Here is a 16,773-nt window from a genome sequence, read left to right on the forward strand (position 1 = left end):
GGTAGCATGGATAGAGCATCCAGGTTTACCTTAGGAGGGAGAGAGGGTTGTATCTTGGTACAAAGAAATTGTTGCATACATACGGTCCAAAGAAACACTGATATGTATTGTAAAAAATAAATGGTTTATTTAAATACAAGAAGGCCAACATGAATCTTGGGCAAATAAGTACTATCACATTATATATAAACACAATTCGAACAGCCAACTCAATACTTAAGGGATACAACACAAAGTCCAAAGTCTTACCTTGTTAAGAATGGCAGGTTAAGTAAACCTATAACACATCCAGAATGCAATCAGCTATTCTTGGGGAGTAAAACCAGGTTTCTGTTGGGCAGAATTGCAGGCAGTACCGTCTGGGACCACTACACACAATTAGGACTACAGGTGTAAGCAAGACCAACCTTTGGTATCCCATTAGTCGCCTTGACTAGAGAAGCCCTGCAAAGGCCGACTTCTCCCCTTGGGTTGGTGGGAACAATCGATTTGAAGACTAACTCCTCTGGAAATCCTCTCAAAGCTAGCTGTACTTCCATTGCTGCTGCAGGAACTGATTGACAGGGAGAGGAACACCAGAATCGAGTGTATCATTTTTAAGTCGGACCCGAGCTCCAGGAAGATCCTCAAAGCAGGACTAACCAAGCCTGAGCCACCTCAACAGAGTGCTGGACCCCAGAAGCAAGGAAAGCAAGCAAGGAAAGCCCGCAAGCTATCCGAGAACCCCGGTAGTGCTAGTCGCGAGAAGCTGAAAACGCAAAGTGCTGCTGATCTGAAGTTTTCCCATTGTTGCCGCCGGCCTTCGAATCGTAGTGCAGGAGTCCCCAGACGTCCTCCCTCTTGCCCCCACGACTCAAGCCCAGGAACAACACAATCTGCCATACTACAACAGGAACAGAAGCCAGCTAGAACCATTTCTTCTAACCAACAGTGATTTCTTTTTCAACAAAAAACTCTCGAGCATTGTGCAAGACTTGTTACCTTCAAGAAGAACTTCTGCTCCCCTAGACTTTGCTCAATTGACATTAGCTGTCCTGGCTCCCTGATAGACTCTTCTACCCTCTGACTTTGTGCTTTGATCTGGCCTCTCCAAAAGTCGCACATTCTTTACTTGTGTAGCTGGTAAAAGGTTAATCTACGTTGCATTGGGGCGTTTAAAAGTGCTTACCTGTTTAAGAAACTTGTTAAGCATTGTTTTCTACCTTAATCTTTTCCTTTTGACTGTTAAATTAATAAATAATTGGTTAATCAAGAAACCTTGAGTGTAAGTGTTATTTGGATACTTGTCACTGTGAAACTGTTACAAGCCTACAGCTCACATTGACCCCTCATGAGATGAGCCTGGCTGCTCAGTCACTCTACTAACTTGTGTAGTACATGCTTATACCAAAGGTTGGGTTAACTGTTGCCAAGGGGACAAGGCTGGTGCAGTCTCCCAAGGGTACTGCATACAATCTTACATAACAGGTATGTACTTACCTTAAGTCTCTTAGGATTTCTGTGTAGCGGTGGGTTGTTTTCTGCAATTGGGAGGCCTCTCATCCAGTGCACCCAGTCCCACTGCTAGAACCCTGCTAGGGTGTCTTGGGTTGGTAACTGTAATTCTAAGAGTGAACAGTTACAAACATTCTTGTTTACCTTGGATGTGTGATGCACTATTCTTAAAAGTATGGTTAACATCTTTCTTTCCTTATAAACCGTTTTGCCATTCTAATAGAAAGTAGATGTTTGTTTGTTTTTATTATTTATAATGCGCGAGCGTACCCAGAGTTATCAGGGCGCAGCATTTACAAGAATTTTCAAAGCTTAGTTGCAGTCATCATAACATATACAATGGACAATGGGTAAAGAAGTGTTATATACAAAGCAGCAGTGAGGTAGACCGGCATATTTACATGTAGGTGAGCACACGTGGTTAGTGAGTGTGTTGCTAGTGCGGCATTTAGATGTCCTAGTGCGCCTCTATTTGCAGCCATGAAACTACCTTGGAGCGGAAGTTCTGGTAGGGCAGGTCCATTCTGAGATTTGGAGGGAAGGAGTTCCACAGCTTGGCTGCTTTTACCGGGAAGCTGTTTCCCCCTGTGATGGCACGTTTGTAGTTGGGAATGGATAGGCAGTCTTTAAATGCAGTTCTTACGGGTCTTAAAGAGGATTGTCTCTGGAATCTATTGACCATGTATGTTGGGGCAGCGTTGTTGAGAGCTTTGTGGGTGAGTGATGCCGTTTTTAAGAGAATTTTATCATTAGTGGAGAGCCAATTGTTCTGTTGGCTGAATCCTGTTATGTGTTCTCTTCTATAGATGCCCAGAGCTGCTCTGAGAGCATTGTTCTGGAGGGTTTGTATCTTGCTGGTGGTGGCCTTGTACGATCCCAAGTAGAGGGCGTTGCAGTAGTCAAGGTGGGACAGTATGAGGGCTCTGGCAAGTGTAAGGCAGCTATTGTCCGAAAGAAAAGGTTTGGCTGCGCGGATTAATTTGCATGTGTATGCCGTGGAAGATACTAAGGAGCTCACTTGTTTTTTGAAGGAGAAATTGTAATCCAAGTAGAATCCCAGTGTTTTGACCTCCTGTCCGACTGTGGTGTTGTTTCCATCAATCATGAAGGAATTGTAGGCCGGGCCCAGTTTCTTTAGGCTGGAGGTGGTACCTAGGATGATGAGCTCTGTTTTATCATCATTCAGGCATAGTCCGTGAGTGGCCATCCATGCCTGGATGATGATGTATATCCTATTTAGCAAGGCCAAATCCTTTCCATAATCTCCAGAAAGCAGAAGGAGGATCTGGGTATCATCTGCATAGTTAGTGTACGTGATACCGCGATGAACCAAATCACCGAAGAGGGGCTTGGTAAATATATTAAACAGAGTAGGGGAGATGCAAGACCCCTGTGGTACACCGTAGGTGTTGGGTATGGGGTCTGCTGCAGCAGTGGGAGAGACGACCCTCATGGTTCTGCCGTTAAGGAATGATGTGATCCAGGTGATAGCCTCAGTAGAGAAGTGCGCTGAGGAGTGGAGGTGTGAGCATAGGACAGAATGATCAACCAGATCGAAAGCTGCAGATAGGTCGAGGAGGAGGAGTAGGGCAGCTTGTCCATTGTCTGAGCGTGTCAATCTAAGCTTTTAAGTCGATGAGTGCGGTTTCAGTCCCGTGTTGAGGGCGGAACCCTGATTGTCTGCATCCTAGTAGTTGGTGATCTTCCAGGTGCTTCTGTATTTTTACATAGGCAACCTTGTCCAGAATTTTCAGTAAGAAGGGGACGGTTGTTATGGGTCGATAATTGGTGGGTGTGGCTGGGTCAAGTGCAGGTTTTTTTAGTAGTGGTCGTACCCAAGATTGGTTTAAATTCGTGGGAATGGAACCGGTGGTGAAGGAGGCATTGATCAGTTTCGTAATGAAAGGAGAGTGTTCATGGGCAGCGTCTTTGATAAGCTGTGCTGGACACAGATCTCACTGGCAATTGGATGGCTTCAAGGATAAAATGATTTTTTCAACTTCAAGTGTATTGACTTTGGAGAACTTGAAGCGGGTGATATCTGTGGGCGTGGGTTTGTCTGGGATTTTTGGGGGGAGAGCGGCATTAAGGGAGGCTTTTTTTACTGGAGATTTTGCTTTGTAAGGTCGCAATCTTATTCGCTAGGACACTTTGAATTTCTGAGCACCCGTTTTTATCTTTGGTACAGGTGTCAGGAGGTACTTTGGGGGTTTCTATTTCTTTAAGGATAGAGAAGAATTCTTTCATGTTGGATTTAGCTTGGGATATGCGAGAGTCAAAGGAGGTTTGTTTAGCCAAGTAAATTTCTTTTTTGTAGGGTGCAGCTATTTTGGTAAGTTTGTATGTTTGCGACTAACGGGGATTTATTCCAAGTGGCCTCGCAGTTTCTTTTCTGCTGCCTAAGGTTTTTGAGGAATGTTATGTACCATTTGTTGAGGTTTGTTTTTGGTTTACTTGGTCTGAGTTTGAGGGGGCCGATGAGGTCCAGCGAGGTGGCCATAATCTTGTTGTATTCTTCGACCAAGGTGTCCGGGTCGAGGTTGTCCGTGTGTATTGAGTGTGGGAAGTAGGCTTGGGATGAGTCTTTCTACTGTCATGTTCTTCTTGTTTCTAGTGAGAGCCGGTGGGGCCCTAATTGTAGGCGGAGGAGTGGGTCTGTCAGTAGAAAGTATGAACGATACTAGATGGTGGTCGGTCCAGGCCAGGGGTGAGATATTTGTGATATTCGCTTGGCAGTTCTAATAGGCTACCCAGTCAAGTGTTCTACCTTTTGAGTGAGTGGGTGTTGTGCATCTTTGTGTGAAACCTAGTTCAGTAAGGGTGTTAGCTATAGTACTGGCGATGTGGTCTTCCCGGTCATTATAACCTAAATTAAAGTCTCCCAGGGTGAGAACTTGAGTAGAGGTCTTAAGATTGCTGGATAGAATAGAATTCAGGTCTTCATCGAAGGTGCCAATAGGGCCTGGTGGACGGTAGATCAGATAGATATTGAGAGTTTGAGTATTGGTAAGTAGGACTTTGAGAGTGTTTCGCATGATAGGATATTGGAAGGAGTTGCTAGTCTCATGGTAAGGCTACACTTATGGATAATGGCGACACCCCCTCCTCTGGTGTTGGGGTGATCTTGTCTCAGGATAGAGTAGTTATCTGGGACTGCCAGCATGAGCATGGGGCCTGCTGCTGGGTGAAGCCAGGTCTCAGTAATAGCAAGGAAGTCAAGGTCTTCTGTAGGGATTAGGTCTGCTATTTCTGTAGCATGAGCTACTACCGATCTGGCGTTGATCAGGGCTCCCTTAATTTTGGGGCTATCTGTTTTTTTAGGAGTAGTAGTATGACGCTTGTCCTGTGTTGATTCATGAGTGCCGTGAATGAAGGCGTTGTGAGGTGGTGTAGAGTTGCGGTTTTGGGGTGAATTAGGGGTTTTTGTAGAGGGATTGGGCCTAGGCCGCGGCGCTCTGGGGTTCCGTATAGTGGGCAGTGAGCGGGCAAGGAGCTCATAAATTTTAGCTAGTCCAGCTCTGAGACCTAGGTTCCTGTCTATAGTGGCACGAGGGAGACTAATGGGTGGCATCGTTTGAGGGATGTTTATATCTAAGTTTGATTCACGGTTGTTAAGTCCATTTGGGGATGGCTCTACTGCAGTGTTTAGGAGGATCAAGAAGCATGCAAGCAGGTTGGTGGTGAATGGGCACATATTAGGTAGAGGTGGCGAGAGTGTTGGGAGGCCGGAGAATAGGCTTGGTTAGCACCAGTTAGGCAGTGTGCTTTGGTATAATGGACCTGTGTTGTGTAACACCTAGTTTGAAATAAGGCAAGATGGCTAAAGTACATATAGCAGCAGCTAGATTCAAGTATAACAGTTAGGCTAGAATGCATTGAATAGCAACCAGAGTATACCTATACATCTGAGTACAAGAGGGCAAAGTGGCTAAAGTACATATAGCAGCAACTAGATTCAAGTATAACAGTTGGGCTAAAGTGCATTGAATCGTGAATAGGGCTGTCTTAAACTGCGCATGTCATAGGGGCAAGCTGAGTCAATGCAGCTGTGGGTTTGGGCACTTGCCTTCGTAACTAACAGGTTATGCTAATTCGGAGCACAAACACGGATCTTGTTGCAGTGTATGTAGCTGTGTGCAGATGTGTTGCAACAGTGCAGCCTCAGCTACATAGGACATAATCGGTTTTTCACAGTACATTACAGTAGACATAGGGCTGTCTGATTTGCTGAGTTCAAGTGTGCAGAGTGGAGCCAAAAAATGCTTTTACAATATACGCTTAAGGTGCGCAACCGTGCTAATGATGTGGCAAAGTCTGGGAATGCCGTGGCTTATAGAGTAACCTCTGTGGGTTTGTATAGTGAGTAGGGCAGTTTTTTTTTTCGAGCGATGGCGCAATTTAATAAGGTGTCATTAGTTTAGAGGGCAAGCGCTTATCTAGAGCAGTATGCCGACAGAGTTCCATGGCTCTCGGCTCCTTCGGTTCTGGACAGGTTTAGGACAGGTCGAAAGCCTTTCTTGTGCGTTCCTTCGTTTGTGTGGGCCGGTTTATCGCCTGCCTGCTGTGGATTGGTGCAAAAGAGGCACCCAATGGCCAATAGCAAGCGATCTGGATGCAGGCAGGGTGATGGTGCTGCCTTTACCGGCGAGCCGCCATTTTGGAGTGGCTATGCCTCGTGTGCCGTAATGGAGACATGCAGCACACTCGCTAAGTGGACTGCGTGGGCAGTAGTAAAACAGCATCAAGTTCAAAGTGGAAATATGCAGAGGGATGGGAGCACGATCTGTCGCGTTTTCAAAGACAATGAATGTAATTGTGGCAATTCTCTTTGCACCAAATATCCATTAACGAAATCTATTTTTTGAATTAATTGTTTTCTTTTAAATCTCTTTTGCTTGATTTAGAGAAGTATTCGCATTACATTTTCTGTGATTATTTACACCTTTTTGCTCTGAGACCTTAACTGTACAATTAGCCTTTGGACTTTCCTCTTTTGTGGAGCAACGACAACTAGGACACGGGTGGGTTTCCACATTTATATGCAAGTGTGTAGCCACACAGTGTGTGGTGCCCTGAGAATTAAATACCTTCCTTGGCACTCCCTACAAACATGAAATAGAACAAAAAGAATTAGGAGTTAGTATAGACAAATTAAGGGTTTTATAAATGAACTTTAAACAATGGTTGTATCTGAGCTTCTATGTCAGCTGTATACCTCTGCTACACATTCTGTTAGTTCTCCAGCATGGGGTCTGGCATGGTTTCACATGATTATGAATATTCCCAGTCGTCAGGGCGGGAATCCTCGGTAAAGAAAAAATCAGTATCAGTTTCGTTTCTGATCTGTCTTTCTTAGTAGTAACCAATCAGTGGTCTCTGGGTCATACTGCCCTCTCCCTAAGCCCTGCCTCTGGCAGCCATGCTCAGATTTTTACCGCACGCTCAAGTGTTGGGAGTCCTCGTGTTTAGCTCTTGAGGTTTTTTGCTGCGTTTTCACGCTTTTTTGAAGAGATTTACTCATTTTTTGGTCAAATAGAGCCTCAAGCTCTACTGTCTACATCCAATCAACGGGGACCCGTTTCGGATTTTCTACGCCCCTCAAGGGTGAAGTTTTCGTCGAGTTACGCTTCTTGGAGGAGTCCAGAAGTTTCTGCGGCCTACCCGGACATGGCTCAGGAGAAAGGAAGCTCGACGCCCGGAAAGCTGTTCAGGGTTTGCCCTGGATGCCAGCTGCAGAATGTGTTCAAGGAGGATGAGCACTCGAAATGTCTCTACTGCCTTCATGAGGACAAAACGCACGTGGAGAAGGACTGTGCGTTTTGCGGGAACATGCCGGAACGGACCATCAAGGACCGACACCTTCGTCTCTCCAACTGGCTGGAAGGAAAGAGCCCGTCAGGTGAGAAGAAGTCTGAGCGGTCTTCTAAGTCCTGTGAGGGCGCCCCGGCGAAGAGGGCCCAACAGAAGGCAAAGCACCGGGAGCACCGAACATTCGGGCTCCTCGGCTGCCAGACAGGGCGCATCCTCTCCAGCGCCATCAACCACGAGCCAATGCTCTGGCTCAGGGAAGAGGAAGGCCGAGAACCCGGCGAAGCTTCTGGAAAGGCCCCGGTCGATCTTGAAGGATCCAGCGAGGGGGACCGAGGCTGTGACCATCCCCCCCAAGGTGAAGGCCACAGGCCGCCAGAAGGTGGTGAAGGCCTTGATTCACCTGGCCAAAGCCTCTATCGAGGAAGTCGCGGCGGCCCTGGCGCAGCCTGAGGAAGCTACACCAGTGGAGGCGACCTCGGAGTTTCCCTGCCACCGTGGAGGGAAGCCTCTTTCAGGCCCATCGAGAAGACCCCCGTGAAGACCCCAGCGGAAAAAGAGGGGGGGGGACCCGGTGGCCATTGTGGACACGGACACAGCCTCTGAGGAGGAACTGGTTGAAGTCTTGTAGGGCCTCGACGAGGGCGTCGAAGAGGCTCGATCCCATGCGAGGGATCCCGACTAAGGGGATGACGAAAGCGCCAGCGAGATTGCTAGTCAACCGTCGCGCCCGTCGCTTCCAGAGCCGCAGGACAACTCGGGGGCCATTTTGTTGGCAATACAATCCTTATGTTCGGAGATAAGGACGAGATTGCCACTACCACCGACGGAGGAGCCGGAACCAGGCCCGACGAAGGAGCCAGAGCCAGGCCCGTCGGAAAGTCCCCCAAACAAGAGAAGACGGTTTCATCCAGCCCCGCCTTTTCAGCCCTCGCGGCCTGCTCAGCCTTTGCCCACGTCCCCCGTACCTGGGGATGAGACAGGAATGGACACGGCCACGACTGGTACGAATGACGACGGCGGGACGAAGCTCCCATCGCCTCCAGCCCGGGCCTCCCCGTCCGACGAGATTGGGTCTTTCCGCGCTATGATCGCCAGGGCATCTGAGCTTTTTCAGCTCTGCCCCGAAGAGAAGGAAGGTTTCCTTTACCAACGGCGCAAGGCCAAGAGGAAGACAGTCCTCGCCGTGCCTCTGCTGGATGACATCTGGGACGAGGGTCTAACCCTTCTCAAGAACCCGTCTACGACGCCTGCCAAGAGGGATTGGTACAAGAAGTACCGGGTCCCCGACGCGGCAGCTTTGTGCCTTAGGGCGCAACCGACCCCTGACTCGGTCGTCTCAGCGGCGGCCAAGAAGAAAGCAGGGGGTGCATCGGCCTCAACGTGAACTTCGCCGCCGAACGGCGAAGGAAAGAAGCTGGATGCAATGGGACGACGAGTTATCTCGTCGGCGGCAACAACGATTAAGGCGCCCTCGCGATCGTGGCCCGCTACGACAGGGAGTTATGGTACAAGATCGCCCCCTGTTGGACTTCCTACCGGACGACAAGAGGGCTGAGGCCCTGGAGATCTTGCAGGAAGGTGAGGTGGCGTCGGACCACGCCATAACGGTGGCAACGGACATTGCCGACACCGGTTTCCGCCAGCTAGGCAATGGCGTTTGCCTCAGACGAGGGTGGCTCAAGGTGACGGATTTCCGCCAGGACGTACAAGCCAAGGTTTTGGACATGCTGTTAGACGGGAACAACCTGTTTGGGAAAACAGTGGATGAGTCCCTCCAAGCCATCAAGGCGGACATGGAGACAGCTAAGGCCCTAGGAGTTCTCCAGCAACAAAGGGCGTCCTTTCGGAGCTCCGGAGGCAAGCAGGGTGCCTCCAAAGGATTCAGCAGTGGCTCCTCTACGTACTGCCAAGCAGCCCGCTCCTCGTCGCAGGAAGCCTATAAGAGGACGAGGCAAGTCGGGTGGATCCTGCTGTCGTCGCCAGGGAGGCCAAGGCGGCAAGGCGTCCTCCAAGCAAGATTGAACCGACCGTGGTGTCGGGCCCCCACCGAAGCACCCCGGTGGGAGGCCGGCTGGCGAAGTTAGTCAGCGTGTGGGAGTCCATCTCCACCGACAGTTGGGTGCTGGACGCCCTGGCCCAGAGGCACGCCCTCGAATTTCTAAAAAAGTGCCCCTGCATTCCTTCCGTGGCCAGGAAAGAAAACAACGTCCCTCAACTACTGTTGGAGGTAAGGGCGATGCTCAAGAAAGGTGCCAGCGAGCTTGTCCCAAAGAGGCTCTGGGGCTCCGGAGTATACTCGAGGTACTCCCTCATGAAAAAGAAGACTGGAGGGTGGCGACCCATCCTAGACCTGCTACAACTGAACAAGTACATCAAGGCAAAGAAGTTCCGGATGAACACCCTCCAGCACGTGCTGGGACAGCTGGAGGAGGGGTATTTCCTGTCGTCGTTGGATTTGGAGGATGCATACTTTCGCATTCTAAAAGGACACCGGAAGTTCCTCAGGTTCGTGGTCCAAGGGCGGCACTACCAGTTCAAGGCCCTCCTGTTCGGATTGAAGTTGGCACCCAGGGTTTTCACCAAGTGCCTGGCTCCAGTGGCGGCGCAGCTGCACCTGCAGGGGATCCACATCTACCCCTACCTGGACGATTGGCTCATCCGCGCAAGGACAAGGGAGCTCGCCGTAGAACACATAGCGTAGACCGTCCAGCTGCTCACGGACCTGGGGTTCTCCAACTTCCCCAAGTCCCACCTGGTCCCCTTTCAAGTCACACTGTTTCTGGGAGCCAAGCTCGACACAGTGGCGCGTCTGGCCTCGCCGTTGGAGGAAAGGACAAAGGCCATCCTAGGCAAGGTGCAGCGTCTGCTGGCCATGGACGTGGCCAGAGTGAGGTCCATCAAGTCCCTCCTCGGGATGATGTCCTCTTGCATTTATCTCGTGCGCCTGTGCAGGCTTCGGATTCGCCCTCTACAGGAGTTACTCTACGTCCGCTGGATTCAAGCGACGGGCAGCTTCGAGGACAGGATCCCTCTCAACGAGACCTTCCGACGAGCGATCCGTGGTGGGGCACCCATGCTCATCTAGCGGCCGGGCCAGACTTTCAGACCCCGGCCCACCAGGCGACGGTGACGACGGATGCCTCCCTGGAGGGGTGGGGGAGCGCACACCGGAGATCTTCATGGAAGAGGCCTTTGGCTCCCGGAGGAGAAGCCGCTCCACATCAACATCCTGGAGCTCTGGCCAATGTTCTGGGCCCTCCGGTTCTTTCTCCCGTCCCTCAAGGGCAAGGTGGTGAGGATCTTCACCGACAACACAACCACGATGTTCTACATCCGGAAACAGGGCTGAACCAGATCCCTGGCCCTATCCAAGGAAGCCCAGTGCCTGTGGCATTGGGCCGTTGCTCAAGGGATGTTTCTGGTGCAGTTTCATCTGGCAGGGATAAAAAGCACCATCGCCGACTCAATCAGCAAAGAGCTGCGCTTGTGCCACGAGTGGGAACTACGCCAGGATCAAGTGGACCGACTCTTTCAGTGATGGGGCAAACCCCAGATCGACCTGTTCGCGACGGCGATTAACTCCAAGTGCCAGAGGTTCGCCAGCAGGTTTCCCCAACTGACGAGTATGGGCGATACTTTCTCGTTCCCCTGGTTCCTATATGCGTTTCCTCCATTGCCGTTGCTGCTCCGACTCATCAACCAGCTCAAGAGGTCCCGGTGCAGAATGATCCTCGTCGCACCGGCGTGGCCGAGACAGATCTGGTTCCCGGACCTTCTGGACTTGTCAGCATCCCCACCAGTCAAGCTGTCGACGGACGCAGATCTTCTCTCCAGAGAAGGAGGCGCAATTCTTCATCACGACCCATAGTCGCTGAACTTTCAGGCCTGGCTCCTGCAGCACTAGAGTTTGGAGGGTACGATATCCTGGCCGACTGCAGAGAGGTTCTTGCGAAGGCCAGGGCGTCCTCAACTCTCGTGCTACGGACATAAGTGGAAGAGGTTCTCTAGCTGGTGCCGTGCACAGAAGATTAACCCTCTGCGGATTACGGCCCCTCAAGTATTGCCGTACCCTCTGTCGCTAGCCAAAGCTGGACTATCTCATGCTTAAATCAAGATACACCTGGCAGCGATTTCCCAATACACCAGGACTACAGAGCAGTCATCCCTGTGGTCTCATCGCCTGGTTAAGGAATTTATGAAGGGAGTGTTTCGATCATTCCCACCGGTGAAGGTGAAGGCGCCGGCGCCAGCCCCGGCGTGGGAGCTCAGCATGGTGCTGACCAGACTCATGGGTCCGCCATTCGATGCCATTGCATTCGTCTCTGTTGAAGTTTCTGTCGTGGAAAACAGCGTTCATGGTGGCCATCACCTCCGCACGACGAGTGGCACTATCCTGCAAGCCTCCATACCTGACCTTTCACGATACAAGGGTAGTGCTTAGCACGCACCCCTCTTTCATGCCCAAGGTGCAGTCGGACTTCCATCTCAACGAGCCCTTGGTGTTACCCGTCTTTTTCCCGTCGCCCGCCGAGAGGACTTTGCACTCGCTGGATGACCTGTGAACCAAGGGAAGGCTCTCTCGAAGGCTTCCATTTCCAGATGGCTCTCCGGCTGCATTATGCACTGTCGTTGGTTGGCAAACAGACCGTTGCCCGGCCGTCCGAGAGCCCATTCGACCAGAGCGGTCGCTGCTACCACAGCGTTCTTGTCTGGTGTGCCCCTGCTGGACATCTGCATGGCTGCTACGTGGAGGTCGACGCAGACCTTCACGAGATTCTACTGCGTCGACTGGGATTCCAGGGAGGAGTCCAGGGTCGGCCAAGCAGTGCTGCGCAACCTGTTCGCTTAAGGTGAGCCTGGTGAGGAGGTAAGAAATGCTTAATATTGAGTTTTGATGTAATGCTTAATATTGAGCCTTTGCCACCTCCCGTGGTTGTGCATGTGTGTACTGCTATGTATTCTTATGTTCATGAGCATGTGAATCCATGCCAGACCCCATGCTGGAGAAGGAACAAGTTACTTAACTGTAACTGTTGTTCTCCAGCATGGGTCTGGCATGGATTCACATGCGAACCCTCCCTCCTACCCCTCTGCGGCTCTTCACTTGGTCATACTGCCACTTTACGTTCTACCAAATCTGAGGATGGCTGCCAGAGGTGGGGTTTAGGGAGAGGGCAGTCATTGGCTGGGGGGAGGTATGACCCAGAGACCAGTGATTGTTTACTACTAAGAAAGACAGATCAAAAACGAAACTGATACTGATTTTTTCTTTACCGAGGATTCCCGGCCTAACGACGGGGAATATTCATGAGCATGTGAATCCTCACCAGACCCATGCTGGAGAACAACAGTTACAGGTAAGTAACTTGTTCCGACGTAGTAATTAGTATCCATGTCCATTTTGCTGAAAGAGGGCCTTGATTTCATGAGCTCAGCTTTTATCTGAAATGCCTATCCAATCATCATGAAAATCAGTATTCCATGTAGTTGGAGGTTCTGTAGAAGGTGTGAGAGGGCCTTCATGAGTTGCTTTTCATGCATGCAGATATAAGTTAACTTGTTTCTCTGTTCACTTTTAGCCTTTCAAGATGAGAAGTCTTTCAATCACTTGGATGTTTTTCCAGTGCATTCTGAGAAAGTGGTGGCAATGTCAGAGCCAGAAACTCCTTGGGAGAAAAGAGCTGCAAGTGAAGTGTCGGTTATGCTAACAGTGTCGACTGCAGCAGCCAAGGTACGTGGAATGTGCAGGGATGTAGTGGATTATAGTGGTGCATGCCTGATTTGGAAATTTGCTGAGAAATAAGGGCTCAGGGACTGTGGAATAACAGCTTTATTATTCCACAGTCCCTGCGCACTACCTTGTATTTAGTCACAGGCTCACAGAATTCAACTTTTTGTGTATTAGTTATATGGTTGTGGGATCCTTGCATAATGACACATGGATCTATTGCAAATTGCTGTGAGGTTGTGTTGCCCTTTAACTGTATCCTAATTTGGTTTTTGTGACCGCTCAGGGAAGTTTCTAGCAGTTACTGTACATTTATGCTTATTTGTAATGAATCACACTTCTCCCTTTATCTGCTTTCTCGTCACTTTTTTTATATTTCTATAGTATCTACACCATTCTTTGCCTTTTCATTACAGAACTTGAACCGAGTAATGGCTGCCGTGGCAGGTCTCCTTAGCATAAAAATTCCACATTCTTATAATGCACTTTTCCCTGAGGGCTCAATGCGTACTACGTTGGAAGTGAAGAAGTCTCCCTCTGAACCCAGCGCAGTTGGTGAGTATGAATATAATTGGGATGTACCTAGAGTGTGAGCCAATTATTGGGACTAAAGGTTTTCGCTCTGTATTGCCGTCAGAAGCTTTCAGCAAAGTTCTTAGTGCAAGGCTCAAATAGGCTAGTGGTATAGGCAGGCTGGGGCTTTGCTTGGCTCACCTGCTGTCCTGATCAAAAACATAGGAGGTGGAGTGAACAGTAACACAGATAAACAGGTTTTAACTCTGACAAAATAAATATTCAGACCACATGTATTTTCTATATACTTGATATCTTGTTGCCCTAAAAATAAATACCCCTATAAGGGGGATCCTTTCAGCGCCGCCCTCAACTTGCTTCTCCCGTTCCGACACATCCATTGGTGTGGTGTATGTAGCCGTCAGTACCATTTGCCACAGTTCCTTTTTTCCAGTGTGTTTGGAAAGATTTTCTTTCTGTACCATAGATCCCTATGGGGATACCAGTCTTTTTGCTTCTTCTTTAACCCTGTCTTGGGGTGGCGCTAGAGATCCTGACCAAGATGGCGGTCTCTCTTTGAGGGGCGCTGGAAAATCCTGAAAGCATCACTCTCGGAGGCATATGAGCCTTCACGTTCGGTTCGTCATGGGGATATATTTGTCCCCCTCTTACACCCCCCCAGACCCTCACCCCCGCAGCACCCTGTGACCTGCGGGCCCTCCCGGCAAGGCAGACACGGGCACGGAGGCAGCGAGGGAGGAGCTGGCAGGCAGTGGCGGCGACCACGGGAGGGAGGGGGGGGGGTTCACTCCGCTGAGACCTTGCAGCAACACCGCGGCACGGCAGTGACTGGAGGGACAGCTGATCTGAAGAGCTTTGTGCTTCGGCCCGACGGGTGGAGGTGGGGTCGGCGAGAGATCTGCAGCCCGGGAGTGGTGGCTGTCAGGAGTATCTGACTGGGTTGGGTGGACAGCAGAAAGGATCCAGCGGGGCGGCAGAGCCTGCCCCCTCCCCCCTGTTGAGTGTGCCAGGGCCCTTTCCCTCGGTGGGTGTGATGTGCCCGGCACATAAGGACAAAGTGAGAGACGAGCCGTAGTGGCTTGGAACGAAGGCTGTGGGGAGCCCGTTCAGGCACCCGGGATCTCAGCTGGTGTGCGGGGGCGGCCGGCGGCCCACCCCACAGGTGTGTGCAGGCGGAGGGCCCAGCAAGTGGAGCAGGGGGACAGCTCCCTCTAGACTTGCTACAGCAGGACTGGAAGGCAGTGGTAGTTTGGGTCCAGCTCCGGCTCAACGTTTCACAGCGGTAAGAGACTTGTGCTGCCAAAGGTGCCCCAGAGGTGTGCGAATCAGGGGCACCTGTTGATAGACCCCTCACAGTGGCTGAACATTGTGAGAAGGAGCCCCCAGGTGCAAATCAACCGCCTCCCCCCCCCCGTCCCTGCAATTGTAGGATCCCATGGTGGCGGGGGACGCCTTTGGAAGCCAGGGTGGAGCACCCACAAAGAGTGTGACCCAGGTGTTTGTGCAGGTACAGCGGTGCAAGTCCGGGACTTAAACTTTCGACTGCATTGGAGGGCAAGAGGTGGTGCCCCAGCGCTGAACTTGATCGGTGATGTCCCCCCAGATCCCCAGGCATTTGAATTTGGGGGCACCCCCTGTGAGCACCCTTCCTGCCGTCAGCGACTAACCCATCAGAGTGACCGGTGGAGGTGTTGTACTGAGATTCTGTTAGTCGGACACCTCTCCTCCTTGAGTGAAGCGCAGAGAGCAGTCCGACCCCCTAGCGGAGCACTGTGGGGACAAACTTGGTGTACGTCTGTTTAACAGTTGCATTGAGGTGTATCTTTGACCCCCCCCCCCCCGGGAGTCTCAGTGGTTAGAGCTTGCCCCACAGATAGGACGGGATCCACAGTGCTCGGCTTCCGGCATGGGCAAGTCTGACAAGACAGAGGAAACTTAACTTCGAGTTAAGTACCCAAACCACTGCAATAGGTGGAGATGCCTGACCCTATGGAGAAAGCAGCGGAGGGGGCCGCCCAGGCCCCGACGGTGGACATCAGAGAAATCCTGTTGGACCTGAAGGCGGGCATAGGGGGCCTTGACTCCAACCTAGATTCACCCTCCAAAGTCGACCCATTACATCGCCTGGATAAGCGCCCCGACTGCCTAGACGAGGTGGAGCAGTGTGTGTCTGGGCTAGAGGATAGATCGGCCTCCCTGGTCGGCAGGGTGTCATCCCTCGAGGCCCAGATGAAGATGGTGTGTTCCAAGAATGCGGATCTGGAGGGCAGTGCATGCCTTAACATACGCCTGGTGGGCATCCGAGAGATGAAGGGTCAAACGAAGATGGAGGAATTTGTTGTGATCCTTTGCAGAGAACTCTTTGGGGGCTCCAAGCTCTCACCCCAACCCCGCCCCCCCCCCCCTGGTTCATAGTAGAGAACCCACTGCATACCGGCGGCCCGCCCAACCCCGGGTGCGCCACCCCACCCCAGCATTGCCCGCCTCACTAACTACAGGGACCAGGACGCGATCCTGTGTCAGGCTACGGTGAAGGGGGATCTACAGTGTGATGGGGACAGGGTCCAGATTTTTCCTGGCTTCTCTGCGGCAGTACAGGCCTCGCGACGATCATTCGCAGTGGTTAAGAGGCGCCTGCGAGACTCCAATATCCTGTACTCCATGCTCTTCCCGGCAAAGCTTTGGATCCAATAACAAGGAAAGACTAAGTTCTTCACCTCACCGGAGGTGGCAAGCACCTTCCTGGACGGGATCAACGCAAGCCCCTAACGAAACCATCCGAGGCCCCGGGTTGACCACCACGACCGCGCCAGGGGAGTCCGGGGGGGGGGACCCGGGTTTAAGAACCTCATGACATTCACAAAATAGGTGAGCTCCACGCAGAATACTGAGCTGATTAACACCCCAGATGTGAGACCTGATTTGCCTCTGTTTCGCAGTTGCAGTTTTAGCGACAGAGCCCCACGGCCTTGGTCGGGCACTAGCGCCCCAAGCTCTGCACTGGGGTTCATTTAAGGTTTAGGGGAGGGTGGGGACACAATGGGCGGATTGGGAGGTTGCCCGTGAGGATGGGCGTTTGGTGATGGTCAAGGATGGAGGGGCACAGGGAGACTTAGTTCTAAGGCAAGTAGAGGGGCTGTTGGGAGGGGGGACTTTTGGGAGTTATTTTGTTTGGGGAGGGTCAGATTTGGTACAGCCATTGGTTA

At 51.3% G+C, this 16,773-nt stretch overlaps 1 protein-coding gene across 3 annotated transcripts in view; it reads left to right on the forward strand.

The window, feature by feature from the left end:
• KMT2D (lysine methyltransferase 2D) overlaps positions 1 to 16,773 on the forward strand; it is a 2,224,302-nt gene that overhangs the window by 1,908,607 nt on the left and 298,922 nt on the right. For all 3 annotated transcript variants that reach the window (XM_069653836.1, XM_069653837.1, XM_069653838.1), the window contains 2 exons: positions 12,885 to 13,036; positions 13,450 to 13,588. In XM_069653836.1, coding sequence (XP_069509937.1) covers positions 12,885 to 13,036; positions 13,450 to 13,588 — 291 coding nt within the window. The remainder of the gene's footprint in view (positions 1 to 12,884; positions 13,037 to 13,449; positions 13,589 to 16,773) is intronic.

This window comes from Ambystoma mexicanum, chromosome 3q, assembly GCF_040938575.1.
Source record: "Ambystoma mexicanum isolate Mex_15411 chromosome 3q, UKY_AmexF1_1, whole genome shotgun sequence".
Classification (NCBI taxonomy): Eukaryota; Metazoa; Chordata; class Amphibia; order Caudata; family Ambystomatidae; genus Ambystoma; species Ambystoma mexicanum.